We start from the raw sequence: 23,030 nt of genomic DNA, 5'->3' as shown, positions 1-23,030 counted from the left end.
CCTCCATGCGGCTCCCTTCGGGGCTCTCTGTTCAGTCAAGATGCCACGGGGGTTCGACCAAAAGGCCTCTTTGTCTGAAGCCCTCACGGCCCACACGTCCTCTGGCCCCGGAATGCCGGTCTCTGTCGGCATGAAGAGCCCCTGTGTTCGCTGCTGGGGCGGCGCGAGCCGTGGCTGGCCAGGGGCTGCGCTGGGGGCGGGTGGCAGTGTGCTGAGCTGGGAGGGTGCTGGCGCTCCGGGCCCGCTGGAAGCCAGCCCTGGCTCCCTTCCCTCTTCCTTTCAGGGAGGTCACCCTGGCAGCGAGCGTGCACACAGCCTGGGTCCCTGGTAATGATTTCCCCCTGCCCAGCCCAGCCCTTAAGTTCTCCTGCCAGGAGCCCTTGCCGTGCACAGGCCTGATTTCCCCCCCGTCTCTTTCTGTCTCTGTCTCTCCGTATCAGTCTCCCTATCTCTCTGTCTGTCTCTCCATCTGTCTCTATCTCTTTGTCTCTCTCCCTGCATCTCTCTGTCTCTGACTCTCTTTTTCTTTCTCTCGCCTTCCTCAGTTTATCTTTTCCCTTTCCCTCTACCCTTCCTGGGGGAGGAAACAGCACATGCCACGTATTTGAAATGAAAACCTGAACACTTTGGGGCAACTTGCACTGATTCTACCTCCTGAGCACAGGGCTTCATTCTGCACTTACGCAGGATAGTCTCAGTGTCCCCGTCATAAACAAAGGCAGTGATGTCCACCTCCGGAACAAAACGGAGTGACACCTCGTCAGACATGCTCTTGCAAGGGCAGAAGCTGTGTCTGGCTCATCCCTGTGACACCGGACACAGCCCCATGTCAGGCACGCACTGAAAGGCCCTCCCTGTTTGTTGGATAATTGGAGTCAAGGGACTTAGGACGGTGCCTGAAGCATCGCAGTTGCCCATTACATGTTAATTTCCCTTCTTTCCTATTTCCTGACTGCTCATGGGTGTGTGATCTGTTAGAGACCCTTGGAAAGCCCTGGCCTCTAGAAAGAACAGCTGTGAGTTGCAGAGTGTTGCAGTCAGGTCTTGTCTCATCTTGCCCAGGTGTGGATATGATATCAAAAAGGGCCGTCATGCTGGGATGCCTACTGTTCGATCCCACACTTGAATGCTTTGCAATAACACCATCCCAAGTTTTCTTCTCCCTTCTCCTGGCTCTATCCCAGAGTTCCCTTGGCCCTGTCCCTCAGCCCTGCCTTGGGAGCCACCTCTCCCATCTGTTTGTGCTAAAGAATCGTTCCAGTGTCTTCTCTGCATACTGAATCGAGCAGCCAGGAGCAGGGCTTCACCTGGTCTCATGCTCCCCCGCGGCCTCCACGTTGGACTGGGGCAGGTCAGGGGTCCCGGATGCCCCAGGCTGCAAGGTACGCAGTATGTGCTGGTCTGGTGTGCAACAGGAACTCTGATCACCTCTGACTGTGACTCCTCACTTTCCAGCAGCAGACTCTCAGCCCTGTTGGGGTGACAGGCTCACAGCTGGTGCATGCCCCTACCTGGACACTTACCCCTGTACAGTGGCTGCCTTCTCCTCTCTGCCTGTCCAAATACTGCACATACCTCTTCGCTAGCTCATGACCACTCTTCTAAGAAGGCTTTCCAACCCCAGAGCTCATACCACTCTGCCAGGCATCCTAAACAAAGCCCTGCTGGACCGGACTGGTGGTCCCTCTCCCCTCGTTTAGTGCGCTCAGGCCCCACGGAGCCACTATGCTTGGTTTCACCACCCTCACTTGACCAGTTAATTCTTACCCATCCTTCAGAACTCAGCTTCAGAGTCTTTCCTAAAACCGCCCCCCCCTCCTCTCTGCTAATCTTCCTGGGTCCTATCAGATTCTGTCATAGCACCCTGTTGTGCTTGGTAGAACTATCCACTTGTCATGAAATAATTAATTGTGCAGTCAGTATTTAGGGGCTGTGACTAGCAGCTGTGTCCAGAATGTGACTGGTGGGAGATGAGGCTGGTAGAATAAGCCCTTGGGTTGTCAGGCTAAGGATCTTGGACTGACTCTCTGGGCAGGAGGGAATCCTTCCAGGGTTCGTGCCAAACGACTGGCTCCCGAGGGCTCCGAGACCTAGGGCTCAATGGTCATTGTGATTTGCTTGGTTGGCTGGCTGTTTAGTTGGTGAACTGGCTAGTTGAATGGTTGGTTGGTCGAACTGTTGACTGGATGGTTGATAGATTAATTGGGGTTGGCTGATTATTTTTATTAGTTGACTAGTTGGTTAGTGGATTAACTGGCTGGTTGGCTAGTTGATGGGATGGATGAAGAGTTGTTTCATGTTAGCTGATTAGTTCAGTCACTGATGAGTCGTCTGGTTGGGTGGCTGGCTGCATGACGGTGTCTTCCACAGCACAGGCCTGGAGCCTGTGCCGTCACCGTCAGACTGAATTGACCCTGCTTTTGACTTTCATCAGGCCTAATGCCCTTTCTTCCTATATTTCCACAGGCACTTGTCCGACTGCCTCCCCACATTTCACAGTGTGATGAAGTCTTTCGGTTCTTTGAGGCCCGACCAGAGGATGTCAACCCCCCAAAAGAGTAAGTGGTAGCTCAGTCGTCTCCTGTGTGCTTTAAGGTGTGGGCTAAAGCTGAGGGCAGGCTGGAGAGGCTCAGGATGTGGGCACACAAGGAAAGGGGGAGCTGGCAAGGCCAACCAGGCCGGGGAGAGATGGGCCAAAGGTATGAAGACCATTGTTCCCTGTTGCCCAAGCTTGCTCCTCATTTCCCTTTACCCCAGAGCTGACAAGTGGGGCTGTCTCTGCATTTGGGGAGCAGGTTTTCCTGCAAACTCTAGCTCACAGGTTACTGTAAGGAACAGATGAGATCAAAGAAAATATAATGGACCCTCTGTTCAGATGCCCAGGGTTAGCAGTCATTGCTCTTAATTATTGATGCTCCCAAGCTCCCAAATGAAATGTAGGCCTTCAGAGGGGGCGGGGGGAGGCATGTGCTGCCCAGGCTGAAAACTCACCTGCTGAATAACTCTTGGGCTAGTTTGTGATAGACATTAGTAGTCACGTTTACAGAGAAGGAAACTGAGGCCCAGTGAGGTTAGGTGATTTTCCCAAAGTCACACAGCTGGTTGCGGATGTGACAGGCAGGAGGCTTGAACCCAACTCTTGGATTCCTAGTGGCCCAGTGCTGGCTGGTATTTCCATATTTAGAGAGGAATGGGGAACCAAGCAGATCTCCCTCTCTTCTCTCTGGAATCAGGTTGCTCTGGGTCTGGTGTTTAAGATGACCCACCCAGTCATGCTAGCTTCTCACATACATGACCAGACTCCATTGTGACGGCCACGCTCTCTTGCTCAGAACAGATCCTCACCAGAGTAGGTTCTCAGTAGAGAGAGAAATCTGGTTTCCGCCCAGGAGCAGATGAGCAGAAGAGGGCAAGCAGGGAAAATATTGGCCAGGGGAGAGGGTGGGGAGAGGACCAAAGGGGGTGCTGAGAGATCCCTTCGTTCAATAGCTTTTTTCCCCTAAAATCTTAAAGTACCAGGATGAGTGGCAGAGAGGCAGATGGGGTGGGTACAACAGAGGGAAAGGAAAGAAAGGTATGGAGGAATGATCTGGGACAGGTAGGAAGAGGCAGGAGGCCATCTGGTGATGGGGAGGGGAAGCCTGAAGACAAGGGTGTGTGTCACATGGCTCCAGGGGCACCACTTACTGCATTTTCTGTGAGTGGCACCCATGGAGGTTGTAAAGTGCACAGCCTGCACACCCACACATGGCAGTCTTGCCTAAAGGGGCCCTTCTCTTTTCAGTCATACTATAAGACGAAGAGCCTAAAATGGCCTAGGCCCTTTTGGGGGCGAAAAAGCCACCCAGCCCAGAGCCTTGGCCCAACAAAAGCCACCTTCCTGATGGCTGCCGTGGGCTTAAGAAACAAGCAAATGCTACAATCCATCAGAAACTCATCGGTGACTTGTTCACAGGGTAGACTGGTTGAAAGCCAAAGGGAATAGGATGTACAGTGTTGAGTTCTCATCGGTGACTTGTTCACAGGGTAGACTGGTTGAAAGCCAAAGGGAATAGGATGTACAGTGTTGAGTTCACACCCCAACTCTGCTGCTTCCTAGCCACACAACTGCAAGGCAGCTCACTCATATGGCTTCCCCGAGCCCCATTTTTCTCATCAGTAAAATTCAGATGACATGAGGGCTGGGCAAGAGCTTTGTAAATGACAAAATGAGACAGAAATGTGTGTTCTCACCAGAGGGAGAAGCATCGCTCTCACCATACCTACTATATGTCAGGCTCATAAGGGTTTATATATTCTCATCCCCACATTACAGATAAGGAAACAGAGACTCACAGCAGGAGCCTGAACTTGAACCCAGGTTTTTCTGGTTCAAACAGAGGCCTGTACTCTTTCCACCCTTCCCACCTGCCTCCTTGGTTTAGAAGGGGTCAGGGGGACCATGGTCCTGACGCCTCTCAGTGCTCCTCTCTGTCCTCCCCTCTCTGTGCTCCTGCCCCAGCCCTCCTCACTCTCCCAGGACAGGAAGTCTCCTGAGGCGCCAGCAGTGTCCCTGGTCTATCTGGCCCTGCTGCTCCTCTGCTGTGATGGTCTCACAGAGTCTCTCCTTCCTTTTCTGTTCTCTGTCCTTCCATGGGAGAGAAGAGATGCCCCTCCCTAGGTGGTTGTCATTGGATACACATGTGATTGTGTGCCCACAGGAGGGCAGAGGGATCGTTGCTGGTGGGTGAAGTAGCAGTTGCATCACCACAAAATCACTGAGCCTGCCTTTCGTTCGTACTCCTAAGCCCATTCTCTGCCAGTCAGCTAAATAAATTGGTCCTGTTTCACCTCTCCATGGCAATAGTGCCCATCTCCAGAAAGCCCTCAAGGAAACTGGGCTTGGGGAGACAGTTGTGCATTGGGGGGGGGCAGTGGGCACGGCTTTGCAGGCTCTGGGGTCAGAGCCTGCTACTCAGGGTTCTATGATCTCTGGCCATTTGCTCGACATCTCGGTATTTCTGTTTTCCCATCTCCAAAGCACGACATAGAACTCATGGGACGATGAAGAGGGCTTAGAGGGATACCAAGTGTAGGAAGATAACCTGGTCAGTGCTATTGGCTCGTAGGAATTATTCAACAGTTTTATCCATGGAAGGTTGTAGAACAGAATGGAATGTGGTTCAGTGCACACTCCACCCTACAGATCACAGCCTGGCTTTTGCAGGAAGGGGTCATAAAGCATTTGCCTCTGAGTCACTATGGCAGTGGGGTTATCGGCCTCTTTCTCCAGGTGGTGCTAGTCACCTGGGCTGGTTCACAGCTGGTCTGGCAAGAGATGGCCTGGAAGCCGTCCCATGTGAGACAGACCTGAGGCTCAGGAAGCAGGGTCAGCTATGGACAGACAGTTCTGAAGGGCTTCTCCTCCCCGGTCCCGCTTGGCCTCCAGGACCTGCCAAGAGACTCATGTTCCAGTCCACTCTGTGCTCACCATAAGAGCCCAGACCTATAGGTGACCCTGGCCTGACAGGCTGACGATTTATCAGCCAAGTGCCTGCACCCCCCTCTCTGAGAGCTGCCTGCACCTTCCCAGACCGCAGTCCACCTCCCCCTCCGTCCTGAAACATAAACACAGGATCAAGTAACAGTGTATTTTGACTCAGGGGCGACTGTAGAGTGGCTTATCAAATTATCAAAGTCTGTGGATTTAATTGGAATTTTGCAGATAACCCCCTGCCTCTTTCAAGTGTGCTGACGCAGGGGCCCTCGAGCGTTCACAGGGCCTGGAGTGGGGCGACTGTGTCCCTTTTCCATCTTGCTGGAAAGGCAAGGCTGCGGCAACCCAGCCTTGATGGGGGAGGTGGAGCAGAGGCCTGAGCCCCTGGGTTCTGATCCCCAGCCGCTCACTGGCTTCTCTGGGCGAGAGAAGGGTCCTTCCCCAAACTGCTAGACCACCAGCCCTGCACAGAAAGGATGTTCCCTCTAGACACTTTAGGTGAGCCCGACACAGAGTGGCCAAAGCGGTGTCAGGTCTTCATGCGGCCACTCCAGGAGGGCAGCTCTTGTCCTTCCTCCTCCTGTGAACACTGACATGCACTACTGCCTTGTCGGCCCCAAACCCCAGCGTTATTCTAGAGTCATCTCTTCCCGTCACACCCCTCCATCCACGTAGCACATCAGGCGGGCACTGCCTTTGGAGTGTTTCCAGACTCTGACTACATCTCCCCGTCTTCCTGCTGCCACCCGGAACCGCACTGTCGCCGTTCCTCACACGGATTCTGCCTCGTGCCCAGCCTCCCTGCTTCTGTCCTTGCTCTTGATGGTCCCTATTCAACATCGCAGAAGGAGTGATGCATCAGACCATGCTGCTCCTCTGCTCCACATTCTGTTCCCTCACTGCAGTTATGGTCGCTCCCTCTCACGGGGGTGTCAGTTCTGGGAGACTCGGAACTTGTACCTGTTCTCTTCATGCCACATCCCCAGCGCCCAGAGCAGGTGCTCAGAAAACACCTGCCAAAGGCAAGACCCATCATCCAGACTTCATTATGTAGTCTTACACGGGAGATCGACTGCGACGTGATTTTACAGAGATCAAGGCTCAGAGAGGTGAAGTAGCTTACCGAGGGTCACCCAGCTGGCAAGCAGCAGGGCCAGGATTCAAACCCCAGGCAGGCTGGCTCCAGGCTGACACGTTTAACCATGGCCCTAACCCGTCACTCAGCTCATGGCTCCTAAGGTTTGCCACCTCCTCAGCAGCGCCCCCTCCTGGTCCGTGCCCAGCCAGGGCAGGTGGAGACGGGCCTTGGCCCCTTGAACAATTATTTTCTTTCCAAGGATGATGTGTTCTTGGAAAGCCAGCAGTTGAATAGGAACGTGCACACACACACACCCACACCCACACACGCACACACATGTGTCTGAGCAAGGACAGAAGCACACACACGTGTGTGTGTGGGGGGGGTGTGGGTGTGTGTGTGTATACATGTGCACATAGACATGTGTATGCATGTGTGTCTTGATGGTGGGGCCAAAAGGAAAAGGAAGACGTTAGCCTGATTGGTCACTGATTGGTCTGTACTCTGCATATTGTCTCATTTAAATCTCAGGCCACCCCTGAAGTCAGTACCATTATCCCTATTTAGCAGATACGGAAACAACGGCCCTAGCTGTACATGGCATGTCCCAGGCCACATAGCTGAGAGGCAGGGGAGGCAGGCCTCAAACAGGTGTGCCTGGGAATGGGAGGCACTGTCCTGTCACCCCCGCCCCACCCGTGGAAGGAGCTGAGCATATCTCCCCCCCAGCCCATGGCCCCAGGGTAGGAGTGGGCAGGAGTGGGCGAGAGAAGCTAGTGATGATGTTTCTTAGGCTCTTCTCTGTGGATTCTAGAGCTGTGTGGCCGGCTTGGGGTAGGGACAGCCTTAGTCACCAAATACTAAAGGAGGCAGAGAAAGACACACCCCTGGAGCTCGAGGGCATTCAATGCAGGACGAATTCCAATTCCGGGTGGTCCTGAGCCTTAACTCTGACAACCAGTTGAGCCTGGCCTCCTGGAAGCTGTGGCTGGCACCCCTGCAGTGCCTGAGGTGACCCCTGGCTGTGCACGTGGCCTGCCCAGGCAGGCCTGGAGCCACACATGCTCTTCACAGCCCTGCTGTGTGAGGACTGACGCCCTGCTGGGCTGGGGGGCCAGGTGTCGCCTGGCCTGGCTTCCACAGGCACAGGAGGCCCCCAAGCAGTGGGGTCCCCATGTTCTGATTCCCATGTGGTGTCAGCGATGGCAAAGGGCAGCTAAGGCAGGCCTAGATGGCTTGGCGGGACTCAGGCCAAGGCAACCACATGACCCAACAAATGTCTCTTTTTACAAGTTTAAATTTTTATCCAGTTGAAAGAGTGAACCCAAAGGTTCTCAAAGGGACCTCTGCGAGGCCTGTCCGCAGACCCCTGGGTTGAAGCGCATGCCTGTTGGAAAGGGTCTAGCCGGCAGGAAGAGGTCCAGCCCCATGAGGCCCCTGCAGAGGCCTGTGATCTGCCTTTCCATCTCTCCAGCCACCTGGCCAACCAGCCCTGCCCTCATTCTTAGGTTCCCGTCACCAGAGAGCAGCTAGGTGTCACCAGCCTCTGAACCTACGCCCCCGCCACAGGGAACATTTCCTGCCCCACCCCACCCCCACCACAGGACTGAGTCCTACTCAGCCTTCACGCTTTCCAGAAAGCCCTACCTGTAGCTCACATGTGGCTGCCACGGGAGTGGCACTGACCATACCACAGGAGTATGTTCATGGGTCTCTCCTACCACAGGGGCCTCCCATCTGCACGGCCTGGCACCTGGTAAATGCTAGTTGAGCCAAAACAAAGTTGAGGCCATTTAACAAAATTATAAATAGAACTGCCCACTGTCACAGAAGCGAGTGAAGAGTGCTCTTGACCCCTCTGGAATTACTGGTCTGGGTTCAGAGGCCAGCTCTGCCTGTTGCTTCTCTGTGCCTCAGTTTCCTTGTCTGTCAAGTGTGATCACAATGGTGCCTAGCCCCAAGGGTTGCTGGGAGGGCAATGCCTTTGCTCACAAAGTGCCTGGACAGGCTGGCACACAGTCAGCCAGAGCTGGCTGTCACTATCACCCACGTAGGGAGGGCACAGCAGCGGGAAGCTGGTCTGTCACTCACGGCCACAGGACAGTGATGCAAACTCCTCGTGCCGCCCAGCTGTGGTTGGCCCTCTGCTCTCCACCCGAGCCCACGGGCAGGGTGAGCATACCTCATGCCACAGGGTGGCTCCCCCGTGTCACAGCGGGGGAAACAGAGGCCAGACTGGGTTGCTGGGCTTCCTACTCGTCCATCTGCTGCCAGCCCGCAGCATGTGGTCAGCAGGGCTCCCCTCCTACATAGCAGCACCCGGAACACGGGGTGGGCCCGCAAAGCAGGCTGAGGGTCTCCCGCTCCCCACTGCCCCCTCTCAGCTCTAGGCCCAGACCTGTCCCTTTAGCTCATTTCTTCCCATGAAACCAGCCAGGATCCTGGTCAAATTCTTGAACTTGCATGGGAGGAACAGAGCCTTGCTAAACAGGTTTTTGTTCTTCAGCCCCAGGGCCACAGAGCTACCCTCTGTTGTGGCCTGGAACAATGGCCCAATGTTCAGAGGGACCTGGGGTAAGAGGCCGATGGGCCCATGGCCAGATCAGGTCAGAACTGTCCCTGCCCCAGACTGCCCAGAGCATCAACCTCCATCTGGCCTGGGAGTCCACCCCTGCATGGCTGCCACCTATCATGGGACAGCCCGGCAGACCAGTGAGAAAGGGAGGCTGTCCCACGAGGAGGTCTGACCCAGGCAGAGTACAGAGATTGGGTCTGGAGTGCGAGCTGACCCAGAGGGCTCTGAGCAAGGGTTCCAGGAATGGAGGACAGGGCAGAGGCAGGCAGATGCTTTGGGGCTGGGGTGGGCAGGAGGGCAGACCCAAGAAAAGGCACTCCTCTGTAGAGTCTCCTGGCCTCCCTTCCCATTTCTATTTTGGAAGGGACAGAGGCCATGGTGGCTGCCCTCCCCTGGAGAAAACAGTCCAGGGGGACAGAAGGGACTTAGCCAGCCCTGCCTCAGGGAGCCAGGAAGAAGACAGAGAGTGTGGGGGTGGTGCAGGCAGGATGCCCCTGAGAATTTGGGGAGGCTCCTCCAGGGTTCCCCTCCCCCTGCCATTCTTGGTCCTGGTTGAACCCCAGGTCAGGCCTGCTCGGGAGGTAGTATCACTGCTTTCCTTGTGTCTGACTCCTGATGTCTTGAGTTAGAATCCAGGCTCCCTTGCTGATGGCAGGGTGACCTCAGGTTGATGGCAGAGCCTTCTCTGTAAGTCACACCTACCTGGCCAGGAGCTGAGAATGAAATGAGATGTGTGTGGAGCACACAGTAGGTGCTCACCCTCTCTCTTCCTCTTCCCTGGGAGGCACAGGGAGGAGCACTGGACAGAGAGTCCCTGCTGTGCTTTCCCTCCTCAGCATGTACCCACTGAGCACCTACTATGTGCCAGGAACTCATGGGCTGATGGCCTTAAGGCTCAAGGTTGCCACTAGGTCAAAATTTTGAATGGAGTTAAATGAAATCCAGAGACAAACCGTCAGAACACCCAGCTCTCCTTTGGCCTTGAATGAGTCACGTCACATCTTTAAGCCTGTGAAAGTGGCCAACAGTACCCACGTGGCGGTGGGGAGGTTCCAGGGCGCTAATGCGTGCAAGTGCCCCGAGAGCGCCTGACCCAATACAGCTCATTCCTGGGGACTTCCTGTTCTTCCCTTTCTTCCACAAGCCCAGGCCTGGGTGCAGAGTGGCCACTCAGAAAAGGCTCCAGGAATGGAAATGGTCAGCTCTGGGAGTTCTCGCCAGGGTCGGTGCCGATTGTGGGGGGCAGCTGCCCCGGCCACTCGCTGGCTATCGGGAACTCCAAGGCGTCCGTGTTGCTGGCCTTTCCCAGGGGAATGGTGGCCTGGGGATCAGAGTGGAAAGCCCACCCACCTGCCCTGTGCCTTGCGGTCCCAGTTAGGCCCTTGCCATCAGGCCCTGCCAGCACCTATCTGGCCAGGGACGTGGCCCACGCTGTCCCTCCAGCTCCTCTGTCGCCGGCAGCTGCACAAATAGCTTCTTTATACTGACCAGCAACAGGGTCAGCTGGACATAGGGACTGTGGGTCCACTGGCAACTGGGGGCGGGAACGCAGAGAACTTCCTGCAAACAGACTCTGTCCACCCCCTGCCATGGCCCCCTTTAACCTAGGCAGGTGGCAGAAAGGTGCCCACAGGACGCTGGTTCCAACCCACTTGAAAGGGGCGTCAGCTCTGGGGAATGAGGATTGCCGAGGGCCTGGCTGTCGTGCTGGGTGGGTGGAGGAGGGAGGCCAACCCACACTGCCCAGCTCAGAGCAAAGGCCTGTGCGGGCCACGTCTAGGGAGAGAAGGTTACTCTGTGTTCAGGTCTGGCACAGGGTTTCAGCTCTCAAGCTCAAGCAGGAACGGAAAAGAGGTGGTGGGATAGGGAAGATAGAGGGGTGCAGGGGTGTGTGTGTTTCCCTGAAACCTCAGCCCCAGAAGGACGGTCCTGGTATGCCTAAGGCCCCCGAGGGCCCATTCCCTTGCTCCCAAGGCCACAGGATGAGCCCCCCACAGAGCCCTGGAGTCCTGCTTTGCAGTTATGTCATGTTCAAGGGTGTCTCGGTTCCCCCTCCTTGTAATTATTACCCTTCCATTGTAACCAGTCTGCTGGTTAGCTACCCTTCCACAGGGAGTCCGTGGCAGAGCTGACCCTCAAACCCAGGTCTTTGGCCTCCTAGACTAGGGCTTCCTCTGTTGGCAACAGGCAGGAGGCATTTATCATTCAAGTGTTTTTGATCATCTTTGTAGTATGAGGCGCGGGGCCATGGAAATGGACACAGCTCGGCCCTCCCTGTGGAGAGGTCGTGGTCCGAGGGGGAGACAGCACGGACGGGGCCTGGCTCGCTGCTGTGGGAGGCAGCAGAGTGTGATATGGAGGAGTCCAGGCTCTGGCTAGCACCCTGGCTCCTCCCCGACCTGCTCTGTGGCCTGGAAATTAAACACCAAGACCTCAGTTTCTTCACCTGTAAAACGGGGCTCATAACAGCTGCCAATCCAGTGGAGATGGCAGAAATGAAACAAGTGATTGTATGGGTGCTGGGCCATCCACACCCGTGGGCTATTCCTGTGAGGTGGTCAGGGAAGGAAGGCTCTCTGGAGAGGTGGCATTCAAGCAGAGAGTGAGGCAGGAGCCAGCCACTGAAAGGCAGTGAGAGACCAGGGCGGTCAGGTCAGAGAGATTCCCTGAGACTGGGGCAGTTATAAGGAATTGAGAGGAATCGTCTTCCTGGAGACTGACAGTGTTGACCAGAGCTGGGCCAGAGGAGTTGGGCCTGGTCCAGTGAGTGACCTTGAACAGTCATGAACCTGTTCTACACTTCAGCATCAGGTGAGGGGGAAAATTTGGTTCTCTGGGATCCCTTCTGGCTCTGACATTCCGTGATCTTACCAGGACCAGCTGGCTATTACAATAGTCCAAGCTTGTAGCCACCTGGATCTGGAGTGGCGGCTAGTGGCCGTGGCGATGAAAGTCACAGACACAGTCAGATGTGGAAGAGACAAGCATTCTGCAGGTCATGTGACCCTTCCCTTTCACAAGCCCTGTAGATCGGGGTTCAGGCACCACTTGACTTTGGGTGTCTTAGTTCACGGGATCTGTGTGTATCTGGCTCCACCTTGTGGCAACATTGGGCATTACAGTTGCCAGCATCATGGCAGAGGTCTGTAAACTCGGTGGATACTGCCCCAAACGGCCAGACCCTTCAGCATGACCTGTCTTATTTAACCATCAGTATAGTCCTCTGAGACTCATGCTTCCTTTTTGCAGATGAGGAAGCTTAGGCTCATATTGGTTAAGTTACCTCTCGGCTAGTAATTGTCGGAGGCTGGATTCAAACCCTTCCAAATTCAGATCTGCATCACAGGGGGTGTATGATGGAGAAGCACAAGCACAGGGGCCGTGGCCAGGGTGACTAGCTCCAAACTGCAAGATGGGACACTTTATCTGACCATAGGGCTGAATAGTTGAATCAGGACCCCCTGGTTGCTGTGGTCACAGATGGGAGCAGTTGAAGGAACAGCTGAGGGGCACTTTCCATATCTGGGAACTCTTTAAGGGGAATCCAGGCTTCTTGTCAGCCCATATCTTTGAGAAGGTGCAAGGCTCAGGAGCCCCTGGGCCAGTTCAGGGTGTCTTCACTGAGACCCCTCCCCTAGTTCCAGGGTTCCCAGGAGGGCCTTCCTGCTGTGGGATCAGACCTCTGAGTTGCTTCCAGAACCAGACCCACTCACTATGTCTTCTGAAAGGGAGGCCAGGTACTGTCCAGACTGATACCTGACTTTGGTCTTGGGTCCAGCTGCGACCCTAGCACCAGACCAAGCCTTCAGCCTCTTACCCCCTCTGTAACAGGTGGCCCATTTGTTACAGGAGGAACCCTGAATTAATGTGAACCCCCTTCCCCTTGCCCCACCCCCAGGACACACAGCCTGAGGTGCTCACTACCTGAGGCTAGGCAGGAGATTTTATTTTCAAACAGCCCTACTGAACTATAATTTACATAAAGCAAAATTCTTTTTAAGTGTACAATGAATCCAACAATTATTAGTAAATTTACAGAGTGGTGCAGCCATCACCACAGTCCAGTTTTAGAGCTTTTGCAGAGCCCTAGAAAGATCCCAGAGGGAGGTTTTTATTTCTTCCCAAACTCTAAGGCTTAGGAGACCCGTTAGCATCCTTTCTGTCTTCTCCAGTCTGGAGACTGACTTCTTTCCTCAATCATGCGCTGCTCTGATTTCTAGACCTTCTGGTACTTCCAACTGCTTTGGCCCTTGCACAAATTGTCCCATAGCCCACGGGCAAGCGGGCAAGGCCTACTTCATCTTCTCGGCGCAGCAAGCGGGTGGGCTGGCCCTTGAGTAGGGGCCGAGGGTGGAGGGGTGAGGGTGCCCACCTTGCACTTTATTCCCATCCCCAGGAAGTACACACACAGTCTGGCCCTGCAGGTCAGCTACACCGTGACTGCAGTGCTTACTTTCCCCAGGGCATGTCGGAAGGCCAGTGGGCACAGGCAACAGACCTAGGGGCTAACTACAAGATGCCCACCTTCCTGCCAGGGCGAGTACTAGGCAGCCCAGGTGTTTGGCAGAAAGCAATTGACACGTTTTAGCTCATTTAATTTTTGTGCCTATCCATGAGACGGGTACAGTTATTTTCTCCAATTTACAGTTAAACCCACTAAGGCAAAGCAAGGTCATGCGACTTGCAAAGCCGGTAAGTGGCAGAGATGGCCAGAATCCGGGTAGTCCAGTGGGGGACCTGCCTCTTACCCTCAGTAAAGCTCACTAAGTGTTTAGCATGTTACATGGCGCATGCTCATAATAAATGGGACCTATTATTGCCTATCGCCTTTGTTAAGGGGCTGATATGTGCTGAAGGAGAAGCCAGAGGCCTGGAGAACCAGTGCCCACAGAGCACTCACCGCTCAGCTTACAGCTACGTGAGTTGGCAGTTTCTGGGGCCATCAAAGCAGCCCCTACCGCCCTGGCTGCATCTCATTGAGAGGCAGGAGGGGAGGGCTGCCCCCTCTCACCCGGTCCCAGCCTTCAGAGCTCAACATTGCCCAGACATCCTCCAGCCCCGGCTCCGCCCTCACATTGCACTGACGAGTTCTGCTGGGGGGTGGGGTGTTGATTTCCCTAAGGTCACCCAGAGAAACTGGATTCATACCACGTTTTTTGACGTGTTCCTTCTGGCTCTCAGAAACTTTCCCAGCTGATTTCCAGAGCATTCTGAATGCTGGTGCATAGAAGGGCACCTGGAGGCCTGAGCTGAACCTTTATGGAGACTCAGATCAAAGCCAGCCTGATGGACCGGGAGGAGGGGCTGGGCCGTGGTTGGGCCTGATATAATTATGCAGGAGCAGACTCCTGACTACAGAAAGGTATGCCTGCCAAGCCAGAGAAGTCAAGGTTAATAGCAGGGAGTGCTCTGGCCCCCATCCCATGCAGGAGAGGGCACCTGTGAGCCTGTCTTACTGGTCAGAGCCTCACAGAGACCTGCAGTGCCACAGGCAGCCACCTTGAGAGCCAGAGGACAGAGGACACCAGTCATATCTCTGGGTAAAGACCCCACTATGTGTTGGTCATGTGCTAGTTCCAGCAGGCTGTGAGGATCTTGGGAGGCAAGTAGGGGGAAACTTTATACCAGAGACAGGGAAAGGCAGGTGTCTCAGTTTAGGATCCTACAGAAGCAGATCTGGGGATGATTTGAGCCCACGCAGTTTATTTGAGAGGTGACACCAAGAGACACCAGTGAAGGAGTGAAGTAAGGCAGGGGAGGGAAAGCAGCCAAAAGTAGTTCATGATCAACCAGATGCCCATGGGCAACTGGGGCTTCATCCCACAGGAGCTCTGGGAGCTGACCAAGAACTGGTGGTCCTACCCAAGGGCAGGGGTGCTGGGCTTTTATGCACCCACTGTGGTTTCTTCCTTCCAGCTCTCCTGCTTCTGCCTCACCCCTTCCAGTCCACCTCCAAAGAGCAGCCAGAGGGGGCTTTCCAGAGAGCCTATGTAAGCTAGCGCTGACGTGGCTTTCCACTGTGCTTAGGATGACTTCCAAGAAGGTTCCCGGTGGCCTGGGCCTGGGCAGGCCTGGTTCCCTCCCCATCCCCATACTTAAGGCCCTAGCCCCCACCCCCCTCATTCCATCTGCTCCTCAGAGTCCCCTAGAATCCTCACCTCCTCAGACCTCCCTTTCTCTCCATCTCAGCAACCTTTCCTTTTCCCTCACAGCTTTTTTTTTCAAGTTTATTTATTTCGAGATGGGGGAGGGGCAGAGAGAAAGGGAGAAAGAATCCCACGCAGGCCCTACACTGTTAGTGCAGAGCCCGACATGGGGCTCAAACTCACAAACCACGAGATCATGACATGAACTGAAACCAAGAGTCGGATGCTTAACCTACTGATCACCCAGGTGCTCCTTCTTCAGAGCTTTTAACCCAGTTTACCAGTTTGTTTTATTTAATTGTCTACTGCCCTCCCCCGAGGCAGGGGATGAGTCTGTTTTATTCAATGCTGAGACCCCAGGGCCTGGCATGTAATGGGTGCTCAGCATATGCCTGTTGACTGACAGAGGAGCAGCCCTGGGGGGGTCCGGGGCTGAGGCCCTGAGTTTCTGCAACAAGAATGTGGACACTGGACTGAGGTTGCGCCGGCCCGAGCTCTCAGGAAGGCCTGCATGGGGGGGGGGGGGGGGCAGCGCCCTCTGGTCCAGGAGGGCAGGCTGTCAGGTGCGCCCTGACTGTCAGTGAGTGCGAGGTGGTCAAGCAAGCCCAATGGAGATGCTCGGGCCGAGAGTGCAGGGGGAGCTTGGAGAGGGAGTGAGACCCTTGCAGGGGGTGGGGGGGGGGGTTGTGCAGGGAAGGATGGGGAGCCTGACCTCCACCTGGGGGTGCCTCAGACAGATGGGGAGGGAGAAGGCCTGGGCTGATGGAGGCCTCTGAGTACAAGCTCGGAGGCTTTGGAGCAGAAAGGTGGGAAGGCCGACAGGAAGGATGCAAAGATCAAGATCCTGACAGTTCCAGGCACTGGCTTAGGAGTCAGCCAGCACTGGGTTCAGATCTCAGCTCGCTACTGAGCTAGCACCTTAAATAGCTAGCACTCCCTGAGCAATACATCTGCCCTTGTTCTCAGACTCGGGCCCGCAGAGAGACAGGCAAAGGAGGCAGTAAGGCACTGCGGTCCAGCTAGGCAAGGGAGAGACTCATCTGAGGCAATAATGCGTCCTGCAGCATAATGCAGGGTGTCAGGAAGAGCGTGCATTCTCACTGTGAGGGCCCAGTAGTTTCCATGGCAACTCTGGGTGATGTCACAGCCACGGGATGGAGCACAGGACTCCGAGGCCATCCTCACAAACTGAGGAGAAACGCACTGAGTCATCAGGGTGAACTCCCCACATGGAGACTGTTCAAGACATTGGCATTTTATACAAACTAACATGCACACACGCTGACCCACCCGTCATCATGAAGGAAGACCCTCTAAAGGAAGCAGCACTTCCTCCGGGCTTTACGGGAGGGGATAGAGGGCCCCAGGAGGACAGCTGAGGATAATGCTGCAGCTCTCGCCAGCCCCTCGGAAGCAGCCCCGAGCCTGGTGGCCAGCGGTCAGGACGTTCGTGCATTGGTTCGGCAAACACCTGCTGTGCCTCGCCCTGTGTGAGGCCTGGGGAGATGTGGCCCCCGTCCCGGGCTCAGAGTGGAGGGGAGGAAACAGGAAAGACATCATAGTAATGCGAGAGCTGCAGAGGAAAAGAGGGTGCCACACCAGGTTCTGGGGGTGTCAGAAGTGGCATTAGGCTGGGAGGTGGGGACGGGAAGGAGAGAAAGTCAGAGGGAGGCAGAGCCCAGGACAGCCACGAGGCCTCGTCACTGCTCCCAGAATTCATGGCCACTCTGCTGAGAGAAACAGCCCCTCTGGAGACTGTAAAACCTGCCCGTGCGTGAGGCCGGGCTGTCCTCGGGCCGCACACCTGGCCATGGGCCCGCTCACTTAGCGGCACAGCCTCCAGGAAGCAGCCCGGGGCTCTCTGCACAGGCCGCTACAGTCAGGAGCCACTGTGCCTCTCTGAGCGGGTGATCGGGGACACAGCACCACGTGTCGCAGCCAAGTTTCCTCTTCCTCAAGGCTGTGCTCATACCAGAGCCGAAGTTGTGACCTTCCCAAGGAAGTGTCCACAAGTCGATGGTGTCATTTTGGTATTTCTGGCCCTGAGGCTTTGCCTTCACCTTACCTTTCTCTTTCCCGCCTACTCCTAATTTAGCTCATCTGGATTTTACAGGTGTCCTTATCAGCCACAAGGTGGCAAATGATTTGAGCACTACCTAAGACAGCTTGGGGTCACTGGCTATGTGACTTTGGGCAGGTTACATGCCCTCTCTGGTCCTCTAGTTCTCTTCTGTAACATGGAGAAAATAAGAGAACCTACACATAGGAATGTTCTGAGGATAAAATGAGCTGTTATGCATCAAGGGCTTAGTTTCGTACCTGGTATAGGGTAATGCTTGAAAAAGTACTATTCTTATCAATTATAGTATAATAATAATAATGGCAATAATAGCAGTATCCCATCCCCTCCCCCCCAAGCCCGCTACACACACACTCATCTTTGGGAAAGAAGGACTCACTCAGGGTGGGAGGGCTCTTCAGTGGTGACTCCTACCAAGGCCTGACCAGCCCCCTCCCTCATTCGCCCCATTTCCCACCATGCTTTGGGGTAACCCAGGACTTATGCCTGCTCTAGGACCACAGAGGACTTCCGGCAGCAGAGGCTCAGGCTATTATCCAGCAAAGGATGAAGGCGGTGGCCCAGGGCTGGCCCACTGGAACCTGTAATGGGTGTTCTGGAGAGCAGTGAATTCATTGGTTGGAGCTGGGTTGACTCAGAGGAGAGAGGAGGTTCAATACTGGAAGGAAAGCTGGGGAAGGAAGCTGGCATCCAGGCCTCCGGGCTTGCCCCTCCTGCGGCCTGTCTGTGGCCTGGAGCTGGAGGTCTCTTTGCAGAAGTTAAGAACAGCCCAGTTCAGGGGTGCCTGGGTGGCTGAGGCAGTTAAGCGTCCGACTTTGGCTCAGGTCATGATCTCACAGTGTGTGGATTCAAGTCCCATGTCAGGCCCTGTGCTGACAGCTCAGAGCCAGGAGTCTGCTTCGGATTCTGTGTGTGTGTGTGTGTGTGTGTGTGTGTGTGTGTGTGTGTGTGTCTCTCTCTCTCTCTCTCTGTCCCTCCTCTGCTCACACTCTGTCTCTTTCAAAAATAAACAAACATTAAAAAAAAAAAAAAAAAGGAACAGCCCAGTCCAATGCCTTGACTTTTTCAGTCAAGGAAACCATGGCACAGAGAGAGCTGCCATCCCCCCAGATCATGCTGCTGGTTCAGATACTGAGCCTGAAACCCAAGTCTTGTGACCACTCCCCACCCCACCCCACCCCCACCCCCCCGAGGCCACTGGGCGGCCCGATTTGATGTCTTTCGAGACTCCTGGGTAGACCCTCTCTCTCACATGCTGCCCAGGGAGGCAGTAGTTTAGGAAGTGCCCTCAGGAAGCCCCCAGCCTGCCCTGGGCCCAGGCTGGCCTGGAGCATCCCAGGTCTCCTGGGCACAGAGCGCTTCTGTCCTGCGTCCCCAGTGCCTGGTGCTCAGTGTGTGGCAGCCGCCCGCCCCTTCATGGAGCACCACCACTTGGTGCAGCAGTGAGGCCAAGGGGCCTGGGCGGCCTGGCAGCCTGGGATTCCCAGGGAAAAGGAAGTGTAACAGTCATGCACGTGGTGAGGGGTCTCAGACCACTCAGCTCTGCCACCCAGCAGCCACGGGGTCTTGGCAAAGTGGCTTCACCCCTCTGAACCTGGGTTTCTTGTTTCTAAACAGGCACCTCCAGCCTTGGCCCACCCCACTAGGGCCAGCCAGGCCAGTCTCCCCACGTCCTTACCAAGCTCCTTCTCCAGCAGCCCCTCCCCTCCCCCACCCCCAATCACTGGGCCTGTGCAGGGCTCTGTGACTAGGGTGTAGGGACAGCAGGATGGGCTGAAGGCTCAGGCATTCTCTCACCTTTACCGAGCCTACTGTGCATGGAGTTCTTCATAGGCGTTAACTTGTTTTATCGTCCAGCCGTCCAGTTAGGTGGGTCCTGTTGGCCTCTTCATTTTACAGAGTGGAAGTAAAGACAGAGACACTCAAGAGAATCTGGCAGAGCTGGGATTTGAATCCAGGCAGCTGCACACATATACATCCCCCCACATGAGCCAAAACAAACCTTCCTGCCAGAGCCACATTCGGTGCATTGAGCCAGGCCACACTGTCCAATGTATCAGGTAATACACTGTGGCCATTTAAATTAAAATTTTAATTAAATAAGATGAGAAGTTGAGTTTTTGGGTCATACTGGCCACATCCCAAGTGTTCGACAGACCTAATGGCTGTGGCTGCCAGATTGCACAGTGTAGATAGAGGCCATTTCCATCACTGATCACAGGACTCTATTGGACAGCTCAAGGTGGGGCACCTCTAGGTGTTGGGGACAAAATTGGGACATTCGGTGCCATTTGGAGTCAAAATCAGAATGGGCTTTCTGGGCTGGAAGGTTGTGAAACACCAGAGAGGGCGGGGGGTGGGGGGGTGGGGAGGGCTGTGCATGAAGAGGCTAGAAGCACAAATAATCCTGAGTTCTCAGCCTTGCTTCCCCACTGCTAGCTGTGTGGCTCCAGGCAGGTTACTTAACTTGTCTGAGCCTCATCTGTAAAATGGGCCCAAAGCACCTGCCTTGGAGACAACATCAAGTAGATGTCAAGGGGGGGCCTGGCCTGTCTGGGTGCTCAGTGCTTGTGCATTTGTGATGTGGATGGAGTTTGAGAAAGTCTGGGAGATGCAGGGTTCTCTCGCTGTAAGAGGCCACCAAATGGGTCCCAAGAGCCCAGGCCCTCCCCAGTGGTGCAGGTGAGCTGCGTGCCTAGGAGAAGCTTGGGGCCTTGCTTAGAGCATTCTTTCCCATGGAGGCTGAGGCAGGAACAGGCACAGCTGGGCCTTGGACAGGCTCCTGGGCATCTGTAAGAAGCAGAGTCCTTAACCCAGCTCAAAATTAGGCTAGGGCTGGAGAGCGTGCATCATTACCGCCAAGGAGCAAACCAGAGTTCTGCTCAGCAGTGGGGCCCCAGTGTGTGGCACACCCACAGATTAGGCGCACTCCTGCAGAAGGGGCTACTGTAGCCTGGGGAGCAAAGCGGTCCTCTGTCTGCCCTGAAACAAGTAGCCATCCCAGCACCTGAACAGGGAAGAGCAGAACCGCATGGAAACTGGATTCTCAGCCGCAGAGCTAGCGCTGCCACCTCGTGGGGAAAATCTTCCATTACAAGTGTCATCCCTGGGTTTCTCCCAACAAGTTTCTTCTAAAATCTAAGCCATTTGCCTTCATTTGAGTCCAGCCCCAGCTGGATGTCCTGCCCACCGCCCTCCCTGCCCCCCCCGCCCACCGCAAAAAGCAGATAGCCTCCCAGGGGTCTTCTCACCCTCCACTCCCAGCACACAGACACATGCACCCATGCACGATCCCATATCCATTCCTGCCCCTGCCTTTTTTTTTTTTTCCTAAAAAAAATTTTTTTTTTAACATTTTTATTTATTTTTGAGACAGGGAGAGACAGAGCATGAACAGGGGAGGGTCAGAGAGAGGGAGACACAGAATCTGAAACAGGCTCCAGGCTCTGAGCCGTCAGTACAGAGCCCGACGCGGGGCTCGAACTCACGGACCATGAGATCATGACCTGAGCCGAAATCGGCCGCTTAACCGACTGAGCCACCCAGGCGCCCCCTGCCCCTGCCTTTTTAAGGCACATCGTCCCTTCCGCCCCAAACTTCCTTCCTGCCTCTGTTCTTTTTAAATATTCATCTTTCCAGGGTAGCTCCAGAGCCCCCTCTTCTAGACAGCCATTCCCAGCTGCCCCGGACCACTCTGACCTCCCCTTCCTCGGGAATTCCTATACAACAAATCCTTTGGACTAGGCTTTGGGACATTTCATCACAAAGTGACTGTATGTTCTCTTTTCCTGGGTGTTGGTCTTGTCACTCCAACCAGACGGTATACTCTGTGAGGGCAGAACTGTGTTTCTCACCACCCTTCTGTTCAGACACAAGACTGGGTTTCAGCCACCCTTCAGTTCAGACATGGACGGGTGGGTGGACCGACAGAGCACTGCTCTCCGAGAGACCGGGAGGGCCTGCACACGTAGAACACCCTCTCTGCCCTTCTCTCTAGGAACTTTGCAATTGAACCCCAGCACTGCGTTTTTCACTGCCCCTTCCGCGGTTCCCCAGGTCTGGCATGAAGTCCCCAGAAGTCCAGGGAGACCCGCAGCTAGGCAGCAGAGAGCACAGGAGCTCTGGTAGCCTGTGGGGGCTCACACACCTTGTGGCCAGAGGGCTGAACAACCTGGCTTCCCCTCTAGGAAACCAGCTTTGTGCCTGCATCCCCGCCCTGCCCCCTCCTCCACAGACTGCTTGTCCGTCAACACCTGGGTGGGACTTCTTGGGATGCACACAAACGGGAACCCAGGCCTGTTGTTCTCATGGTCCTGAGCTGGCCCCCCTCCTGGGGCAATGGAGCCAGATTCTTATGAAGTCCATACCCGTGAATGGGCCAGTCAGCAATTCCTTTATCCTGGCCACCATCCACACTCAATCTAGCCCCTGCTGTGAAACCAGGCTCTTGGCCAGGGGTCCTCTCCACTTGCCAGGTACTGGTGTAAGAGCTCTGCACATTATCTCGGGTCATCCCCACAACAAAGGTAGGATACTTGTATCCCCCCTTTGACACGGGAAGGTGTAGGAAGGTTACGGAACTTGCCAGTGTCACAAAGCAGCAAATGGCTGAACTGGGCTCCACCCCATCCATACTTTTAACCCTGTACTCTGAGGCCTGGATACAGTGGAGCCATCCCCAGGCTGGCAAGACGCTAGGGCCTTTGCCCAGAATGGTGAGTCCAGAGGAGACAGACAGACAGCGAGCGCTTTGTTTTTCTGCTGTGGATGGAGCGCAGGGGCAGAGAGGCTCTGGGGTGTTCGGGAGATTAGCACAAGGCCTGGGAGGTTTCTGGGGTATGGGATAGCCCTGGTACGGGCCTCTCTGGGACTCAGCCTGGGGGGTGCCCGAGACCCCTTCCCTCCCCAGGAATTCAGCTTTTTCACCCAGGGCAGGAATTCCGGCCTCTCTCGACTGTCCACACGGCCACAATGGGGCCCATTCTCAGGACCCTGGAAAACACTGATCATGTGGAGAAAGGACGGATTCTTGTTGGACACAAGGGCCCTCAGTGCCACAGTTTAGATCAGGGCACAAATGGGGGCAAAGAACAGCATTCATGCCCCTTCTGTCTGTCTTCCCCAGAGGTCGCTGCCCCTCGGGACCATTCCGTGCAAAGGCTCTCAAAAGCCAGAACAGAAACCCAGCTAGGGGTTAAGTGGGGTGGGAAAATCCCCCAGCATTCTCCAGACCTCAGCTGACCTGAGGTCCCTTCACTCAGACTCTCCTCGATCGGCTCCTGGACCAACATATGCTCTGTCCCACTGCACTGGTTTCACAGACAATTAACAGGCTGTGAGGGCGCCTGGAGTACCTTCGGTTAGCAATGGGGAAACAGGTCCTGAGCATTTGTTAGTGTCTTTAAAACTTTTTCTGCCATGGTAACAAATTTCCCATCACAAGTACAGGTAGACAATTAAGTAGGTAGACATCTGAGACAGAAGTTCCAATAATTACCTCACTGTAACTGACTCCATCGTCTTGTCTGTCTTCTTAAAATGCTTATTGGGACATACTAAGTTGGTTTCAGAACTCACTAATATAATAGGTTGCAACGTGTCATTTGAAAAGCATTACTTTGAAGTGGCTTGTCCGGGTCCACGGGGGCAGAGCCGGGCCCAGAACCAGGGCATTG

The 23,030-nt window shown here is 54.9% G+C and overlaps 1 protein-coding gene across 1 annotated transcript in view; it reads left to right on the top strand.

Annotated features, from left to right (window-relative positions):
* The window catches only part of SH3PXD2A (SH3 and PX domains 2A), a 235,716-nt gene that overhangs the window by 127,969 nt on the left and 84,717 nt on the right, over nucleotides 1–23,030 (top strand). Inside the window, 1 exon segment of the mRNA XM_042960172.1 lies at nucleotides 2,467–2,558. Coding sequence (XP_042816106.1) covers nucleotides 2,467–2,558 — 92 coding nt within the window.

Source organism: Panthera tigris, chromosome D2, assembly GCF_018350195.1.
Source record: "Panthera tigris isolate Pti1 chromosome D2, P.tigris_Pti1_mat1.1, whole genome shotgun sequence".
NCBI lineage: Eukaryota > Metazoa > Chordata > Mammalia > Carnivora > Felidae > Panthera > Panthera tigris.
Note: the sequence above shows the minus strand (reverse complement) of the source record. Positions and strands in the feature narration are given on the sequence as shown.